Here is a 9,288-nt window from a genome sequence, read left to right on the forward strand (position 1 = left end):
ATGACACCACCATCATCAGCTACATTTCAGATGGAGATGAGTCTGCTTACAGAGAACAGGTGAGATCCCTCACATCATGGTGTCGGGACAACAATCTGCTGCTCAATGTCAGCCAGACCAAGAAGCTTATCGTGGACTACAGGAGACTGCAGGGTGGAGGGCACACTCCTATTTACATCGAGGGGACAGAGGTGGAGAGAGTCAGCTGCTTCAGGTTCCTGGGGATCAACATCAGTGAGGATCTGAGCTGGTCACATCATATGGATGTGACCACAAAAGCAGTGAGACAGTGGCTCTTCTTTCTGCGGCGGCTGAGGAGGTTTGGTGTGGACTCCAGAATACTCATTAACTTCTATCGATGCACCATCGAGAGTATTCTGTCTGGCTGCATCACCACCCTTGGCAGCTGTAGTGCTCTGGATCACAGAGCTCTACACAGGGTAGTCAAATCAGCTCGATGTATTATCAGGTCTGAACTGCCAGCTTCTGTAGTAGGAAGGCCCAGCAGATCCTCTCTGATCAAAGTTAACCTAAATGGCATTTTAGACAACAGTGTGCTTTCTACTTTGTGCCAAACCTTTGAGGAATTTCCTTTCCTGTTTCAGCATAACAATGTTGCCACTCTCAAAGCTGTGTCCATAAGGAGATGGTTTTGAGTTTGGCATGAAATGCCAGAACTACAGAGGCCCGATAAAACCTTTTGAACTTCAACACCGACCATGAGCTTGGGGCCTATTTCATAAAACATATATCCTGCAATTAGGCAACTTCAGATCATTCCTTCTTTTATCTTTACATTACTAATCAAAACAAAAGCCTTTGAAGTGACCACTTTCCTGTATTTATAAAATACAGGAAAAGCTGTGCATCAGTTTTACCAGATTTGTTTTATAGATTTTAGCTGCAGAGAAAAACAAGGAAGTACTCCCAACATATCTCAGAGCAGTCAAACTAAATATTTTTCAACCACATACGGGCTGATGAGTTAACCAACAACTCAAAAGTCACAGACAAAACATCAGAATTAACACCACTGACATTGCTGTTACTGAGAATGAGCTTTTTTTTCCTGTGGTGCAACAGATCATAATGGTGATCATTTAAGACACATCCTTCCTCTCTGGTCTTCATCAGCTGCTGGTTGTGGCTTGCAACCCGGCTGTAGAAAAGAGAGAACCCACCTTGTTGCTAATCTAGTTTCATCTACACAGTACGTTCTTTACAAGCTTTATAGTCATGTGTTAGGTTCGGACCACCGTTAAATAAAGAAAGACACAGAAACCCGTAGTTGATCTTTTTACCTGCAGGGAGAGTCTCAGTCAGCCAACACGCGTGTGTGTATGTCTGAGGGAGAGTCTGAACCTTCTTCCTGCTTGGCTCTTTTATTTTAGCATCATGTGAGTTTACACAAAGCTCAGGTAACAACATCACTCACGTCACATGATGTAATCATGTATGTGTATGTGGGTGTGTGTGTGTGTGTGTGTCCTCAGGAAAAAGGCGTTACCTGCTTTCCATGTGCATGTTTATGATAAACACATTGTGATACATAGAACAGTTAAGTTTATCTATTCTAACATCATGTTCAGACCAACCAAAAAACCAAAATGACCAAAAACACACCGCAATGATCAACACTGTCTGTGCAACACTCCCTGGACAATATCTTAAAAAATACTAAGAGTACCATTTAGTATTTTGCTAACTCAAATAAATACTGAACAAGTATTAAGATGATTGGGATGAATCTCAAACAAACCCACAACGGTCACTTACCAGCACTCTGCTTTCCACCTTGTCAACTTTGACCTCCAGCTGGACTTTGCACCTCAGGGACAGTTTCACACTGCGACCCACTGCCTCCCGCACACTCTCTACAACACAAAAAAACTCATGACAGTTGGCACCTCAACAGCTGGAAGGATCGAATTACAACTTATTACACAACAATGGGTGATGGGAAATTTGGTTGCCTGCACACACTCTCCAGTCCTGTTCAGCATTCCTGCAGAACTCAGCTCAGAAGATGTCAAACACACCTCTTTGGCTAATGAAGGGGTTAAATAATATATGGTGTTCTCAGATAGCTTTTTTTATTTAAAAAAAACAAATAAAAACAATAATTAAAACAAACAACAAAAAATAGATAAACTATGTGTCAGCTTGCATCTTGTAAACAAGTTAATGACATGCAAAGGGGCATTACGAGTAACTGAAGACTGCACTCTGAACATAGACACAAACATTTTACAGCCTGCAGCTGTGATTTTTTTATGCATATAGAAATAAAATAAATAATTTTAATATGTTTTTATTTAGGATAATTAAGTGTCTGCAGTAAATGCATAATGTAGTGTAGATTTCTAAAATACTTTCTTGTCAGTCAAACCCATTTCTCACTGACCTGGAATTACTTCCAAATGATTTGTTTTAATTTGTTTTTTAAATCACTGCATGATATTCTGGATAAACATCTTGAGTTGCTCAGCAATACAGTAGAGTGAGGAGTTTACTTTTAACAAGTATATGTCTCCTAGAAAGCTTTCACCTTTGTTTTCTATTATGAGCACTCAACAAGGTCACCAAAGAAGCTGTGCTGGAACAAGCCGGTTCCCCGAGCATCGACCACAATGGCTGGGTCATGTGCACCAAATCAAGTACACAAGCAAACCAAAGGATATCCTGTATAGCTAGCTCATGCCAGGTCACCGCCTTGTAGGTCAGCCAGCATTATGCCTCAAGGACGTCTGCAAACAAGATCTGAAAATCAAAGGCAACAACCCAGAGGGATGAAACTATAGCACTTGCCAACAACAACAGTGCCTGGTCACACTGCTAATAAAAGAGTTGACAGGGCCGAGAAACAAGGCAATCAACAACTACAGGTCAGGAGACACCAAACTCAAACATTCAACTGTATCTGCAGTGCTTGTGCAAAAGATTGCTGTGCAAGAAATGGATTGCTGAGCCACTCCAAAGTTCTCAACAGGACTTGTCATGACCCACCAAGATGCTATTATCATCTTGCAAGACACATGGATGCCTGCTCTCTTCTAGACTAGCATTATATACAGAGGTTGATGTTGAGAAATGTATCCTGCCCTGATACCTCCTTTTCTACTTTGGTTGGTGACACTTTTGTGGAGAAAAGTACAGTCAAAGCTTTCTTCCACATCCATATAACTTGGAGCTTTCTCTAAGCAGAACTTACAATAAATGAAAGGATTTAATTTCCACCAAAATTATTTTTCACTCCTTAGTTATTCCTGTTCTCAGCTCTGTTTTCCTTTTTAAATATTGGCATTTTTAATAAAAACTATTGTATAGACTGGTATTGCCTTACATATTATTTGCTCACAGCAGGCATCCATCGGACCTCCCTGATGGAACCAGTAGTGGTTTGTTAATAGTTTACCTGTAAAGCCTTTTTGTTATACAGTCTAAATGTAGTGTCAGTATACCTTAACTTAGGCAAGAGTTAGGCAATTTTGGTTTATTTCCATTCTTGCCTGCAAAATGGAAATAAACCAAAATTGAAACATTTGTAACATTCTGTCATAATTCAGCTCTGACTTTATTCTGGGCTAAAGGCCTTGGAGAGGTGTGCAAAACCTGCCATTTTGTTTTTGTATCGGTGGGAACTCTAGGGACACAAAAAGAAAGGGAAAGAGGATGAAGAAGTAAGATTTATGAAGTTCAAGCAGCACAAAAAGAAAGATAGAAGAGCACATGAAGAGAGAAAACGAGTGAGACAACAGGTTCAAGATGAAGGTGAAATGTGGATTAGACAGGGAGAATAGAGCGAGTCTGCAGAGAGACTTAATGAGTAGGAGAGTGCAGGCCCGCCTTCATGACATCATGCTGGTCTCCTCCTCCCTGCACCCAGACACATGATGAGGTCATGAGGAGGATCAAAACACTGGCGCATGAAGCAGCGTGGAGGCTGATCAGAAACACATGGGCTTTTCAAGCCGCTCATATAAAAAACACATTCCACTTCCCAGCAGACTAATTAGCTTAGAGTAACAACCTGTGACAAGCTGAATCTAAACAACTGTCTGCTCTTACTCTCCAGTTACTGTTCGCACTGGCAGAAATTCAGCCTAAAGTCTAATCCATGAAGTCTTTTCCATTTTCTGTAAGTGCAATAAATACCTAAAAGCATTTCAGTTTATGTTATTCAACAGCAGTCCCAAGCAACAGGTATTTTTAATGAAGGCCTGCTGTGTTCAGGGGGTGCTGAAATAACTATTAAGCGATTCATTGTTTGATAAAAATTCATTAAACAAAATTCATTCTTCCAGCTTCTCATGATTGATTTGAGAGGCTTGACTGTGGGATTTGTGTCTGACTTAAATCACAATTCGTGGTTTGAACCTGAACTGACCGAAGTACCAAAAAACCATACCTGGTTTGCTCATGTAATCAGTTTTTAATGGTCCCTTATCATGAACTTAGCAAATAGTAACTTATTGTACAGTTAATTCACTACAATTCAGTTTTATTAATATAGCACCAAATCACAGCAACAGTCACCTCAAGGCACTTTATATTGTAAAATAAAGACCCTATGATAATACAGAGAAAATACCAACAATCACACAACCCGCTATGAGCACGACCCCTATGACCCCCTATGGCGAGAGTGGAAAGGAAAAACTCAGGGAGAGGCAGCCATCTGTGTGACTGGTTGGGGGTGAGGGTAGGGAGACGGGACAAAAGACACACTGTGGAATAGAGCCCGAGATTAATAATAACTGATGATTAAATACACACACAGAGAGTGAAAAAAAGGTGAGTGCAGAAGAAGCACTCAGTGCATCATGGGAACCCTCCTGCAGCCTGTAACTAAGGGAGAGTTCAGGGTCACCTGATCCAGCCCTAACTAGAAGCTTGATCAAAGAGGAAAGTTTTAAGCCTAATCTTAAAAATAGAGAGGGCATCTGTCTCCCAAATCCAAACTGGGAGCTGGTTCCACAGAAGAGGGGCCTGAAAGCTGAAGGCTCTGCCTCCCATCCTACTCTTAAGTATCCTAGGAACTACAACCAGCAGTCTGAGAGCAAAGTGCTCCGTTGGGGTGATATGGCACTATGAGGTTTTAGGATAAGATGAGGTTCATTACAAGGCCTTGTATGTGAGGAAAAGGATTTAAATTCAACTCTGGATTTGGCGGGATTTAACACAGCCAATGAAGAGAAGCCAATAATGGAGAAATCTTTCTAGTCCCTGTCAGTAATCCTCCTGCAGCACATCACAACTGTTTGTTGTGATGTGGGGCTACTGTATATAAATAAAACTGAATTGAATTGAAATTGAATAGACTTTAACTGTAGTATTTGAGATCAACAGTCTCTATGGGGATGGGGTTTTGGGGGAATGACAGGAGGGGAGAAGCTGCAGAGAGGCATATAAGACTGCAAATGTGCTTCCTGGTCTCAACTCTGCATATTCACGGTCAGGTCTCTCCTAAGAAGACTAGGTTTTCCCCAGAAAGTTTCCCAATGATCTATAAAGCCCACATTGGTTACTTACAGAGCAAAAAGACATATCATTTAAAGACACGGACTATATAGACAACAATTCTGGGCCACCTACACATTGCACCTACAGGAGTTGTTCGCCCAAAGAAATTCATACCACGACGCTCCCGGTGCACGGTTTTTGCCCTGATGTTAAATTGGAACCCTGCAGAGAAGGTGTGAGGTGTGGGATGGTGCTCCCAGTTAAAACTGCTAGAGCTGAAAAAGTGATTTCATATCACTCCACAAGGCTATTAAATATACTGACAAACACAAAAACAAGCCCCCCCCACCACCACCACCAAGTTGGTCACAAAAACATAAAGCATATGTTCAGCAGCTAGCTTAGAACTTTGTATTTTTACTATTTGTTGCTGAGCAGGTTGTGTACAGTAGCTGAATGCAAAAAAAAAAGCAAAAATGCAAAAAAAAAACCCAAATATGAAAATAGTAAAAGTCAACAATCTTCTAACATTGTGGGCCTGATACAGAAACATTGAGCTAAAACTTGTATAAATCACTGCAAAGCCTCAAGGAGTTATGGACTGTCTTTTCTAAGTAGGTTAATCATTACAGGATGATTAAAATGTCCAGCTGCATTCTAAAGTCACTGTGTAATGAGTATTATATGGACTCCTTTCTTAGGAGTAAACTATTCATTTATTTACTAAATGAAGGAAAGAGTTTATTAGCAACTGTTTAAAAATTAGACAGGAAATTAATGGATGGGTGTATATTTGCTGAACTTTCTCATGCCACTTTGGCCATTCAGTCACTCACTTTCCTGATCTTCCTCACTTTTCATTAGTTCAGTCACATAAAGGGCAGGCCTAGCAAACTCTGCCGATAAGCTTTTTTTTTTTCTCCTAGTTTTAAATTACTGACGATGAGCAGCATCAGGTCACTCTGTCCTACTAAAACTGACAGCAGGGCTGCCAACAAAAGGCCCCATTCATCAGTCAGTCCAGTGATATACAATGTGTGACTGGGGCTGCACACACCTTTACAGACCTTTACAGGGTAGTGAGTCAGCCTCATCTCGCAGTATCTTAGTGTGCTAATGGAGATCTAAGTAATATAAAGAAAACAGACTTTGGCAAAATGGACATTTTTTTTCATGCTTTTCCTTATTATCAGACACCACGACTATCCAACCCTCATGACCTACTGCTGTCTCTAAAATAGAAAACAAGACATTAGTCTAAAATAAGCTGCAGATATGTCTGTGTAGGCTGTCAGTCATCCAGGTCATAGTGGTCTCTGGAGCTTGAAAAAAGGTGACTGGACTTCTTTTTAAGTTTCTTGAAGATGTTTCGCCTCTCATCCGAAAGGCTTCTTCAGTTCTCAAACCAAAAGGTGGAGAGTCCCAGGTATTTAAACTCCAGTGGGCATTGTCCCCTGGAGGTGGTTGTGACCCACTACTGTTCATGTGCATAATCACACATCACCGAGATGTGAAAGGAGGCCTGGGTCATTACAATCAGTGGTTTCGGGTGAAACCAATTTGGGACTTTGCCCCATTCTATCAAGTCACCTATTGAGGTCACCTGAAGAAAGGTGTGAGTGGGGGTTGAGGAGCCTGGGGATGAAGCTCAGGACAGCCTTGAGGAAAGTTGGTGACGTAATCCACCTCCGCTATTCAATGATGGTTGTTCACAGTGGACACAGATGGCCTCTTTTATCTCTCTTTCAAACCATCTGTCTTCCCGGTCCAAAATGTGAACATTGGCATCCTCCAAAGAGTACCCTTTGACCTATAGATGCTGATGTTCAGCGAGTCTTGTCCTGTCGAGGTGGCTCTTCGTGTTGTGCCATGAAGAGGCTGTTTGGTTTCTCCAGTGTAGATGTCTGAGCACTCTTCACGGCACTGGACGGCATACACTCTGTTGCTTATCTTGTGTTTCTGAGTTTAGTCTTTGGGGTGGACCAGTTTTTGTCTTAGAGTGTGACTAGGTTTGAAGTATATTGGGATGTCATGCTTGGAGAAAATTTTTCTGAGTTTCTCTGACAATCCTGCCACATAAGATAAGACAATGTTGTTCTACTTGTCACTCTTATTCTCCTTAGTTTGTGTCTGACCTTTTCTGTGCAACTTTGCAACTTTTTTCAAGCTCCAGAGACAAGCTGCAGATATCTTTAGTATAAGATCAGCCTCTAAAAATCAATGCAATGTCAAACTCAGCTGTCTGGCTGTATCAAGTAAACAATTTAGGCTATTCTCTCCAGCTAAATGCAGTGATTTACAGTTCTTGTTGACACTCAGTCCTGCAGGCAGTCAGTGTTGATAATTTCTCACAATCCAAAGGAATTTCACAGGACACACCCCTCACTCTCCCCCACTTCAGATAAGGAAGTGGCAGAGAGACGCTCAGGTAGCCAGCCAAACCCTCAGGGCACGAAAATTACTTTTTACTGAAATGAAGCAAAGAAAATATGAAAACCAGAGATTGTTCCATTTCTTAATAAAAAAGGACTGATCAGCCATATGATCCAGTAGTGGCAGAACAGTGTATCTGTTGTTTATGTAATATAGCAAGTTAGTTGTATTTGAACAAGGTTGGGCATTTTTCTTAACCTTCAGTTGTATCACATGAGTGTTGCTAAAACAATGCCGCCAGAATTTATGATAAAGATTCATAAAACTTCAGCTTCGGCGTACTGTTCTGATATTGCCGTAGTGATCTAAAAAGTGAGTTAATAGCGTTTTATGCACTGAGTTACCGCTCGAACATGTCTGCGGTAAGTTTTAATGGGATTATGCTTTTATATGACGTTTTAACTGATTTGATCATGTGCCACTTAAATAATTTAAACTGAAAGAGGTCTGTGCTACCTGAGGCATGGTAAAACAGTTCGACTAACTTCTCTACTTCAAGCCTAGTTTTATTTTGAAGGCAACAACAGCGCCAGTACATGCGCCAGTTAGTTGGCGTAAAAATGAAACCGACTAACGTCATCTTACCAAACAGTTCGTTAGGAAAATCCGATTTTTCCTCAGACATGATTCTGCCGAAGTAAACAGCCAAGAGGAATCCGGTGGTAAGGACACGAGAGGTGGACAAACCGGGGAAGAAAGGCGGCTGCTGTGTAACTTCAGCCAATGGAAGCGGCAACAAATGAGGTAAAGGTGTAGTCCTCTTTCCTTCACTTATCTTTGGCTACCTGTCGCCACCCTACTTACCTAACTGTAACTGTCTTCATCCATTCCTGCCTGTATACACAGACACATCCACCCACACACATGCACGCTTGATTTACGTCTGCATTACAGTAGCTGAAGGAAACCAGGAGGAGTTTAGGGGGGCAAAAAAGATTAAAAGTAGTTTTACTATGAGATTTGTATCCGAAAGTGACGTCTGTCGGTGCGTGAAAACAACTCACAGACACACTTATTCACTCACTCATACTTGAGCGATCCCTGCTTTCCTTACCTTCTCTACAAGTGTTGCTCTATGCTGCTAAAAGTGGGAGAATTGTGACATCTGGTGTCCATTTGCTTGCGTAGCTCCTTTCCTTAGTCTACCTTATCCAGAGGTGGAAATGAAAATAAAAAATCAGTCAGTCAATCACAGGGTTCCAAGCCCGTCAGGTTGCACAGGTAGTCCAGCTCCTGTAGGGTGGTAGATCATATGTGCCATCACAAGAAAGTTTGCTCTGTCTCCCAGTCTCAAGAGTGTGGAGGACATACCAGGAGACTGGCATTCACAAGAAGAAAACTGGAGAGGCCTGCAAAAGGGTGTTTCTAATTTGATAACTGACTTTGTGTTAT

At 41.4% G+C, this 9,288-nt stretch overlaps 1 protein-coding gene across 1 annotated transcript in view; it reads right to left on the minus strand.

Annotated features, from left to right (window-relative positions):
* carmil1 (capping protein regulator and myosin 1 linker 1) overlaps positions 1-8,853 on the minus strand; it is a 46,379-nt gene extending 37,526 nt beyond the window's left edge. The window contains exons 1-2 of the mRNA XM_030740724.1: positions 8,482-8,853; positions 1,777-1,874 (exon numbers count right to left, since the gene is read on the minus strand). Coding sequence (XP_030596584.1) covers positions 1,777-1,874; positions 8,482-8,521 — 138 coding nt within the window. The 5' untranslated portion in view covers positions 8,522-8,853. The remainder of the gene's footprint in view (positions 1-1,776; positions 1,875-8,481) is intronic.
* Positions 8,854-9,288: the final 435 nt, after the last annotated feature.

Source organism: Archocentrus centrarchus, chromosome 11 (assembly GCF_007364275.1).
Source record: "Archocentrus centrarchus isolate MPI-CPG fArcCen1 chromosome 11, fArcCen1, whole genome shotgun sequence".
Taxonomy (NCBI): domain Eukaryota; kingdom Metazoa; phylum Chordata; class Actinopteri; order Cichliformes; family Cichlidae; genus Archocentrus; species Archocentrus centrarchus.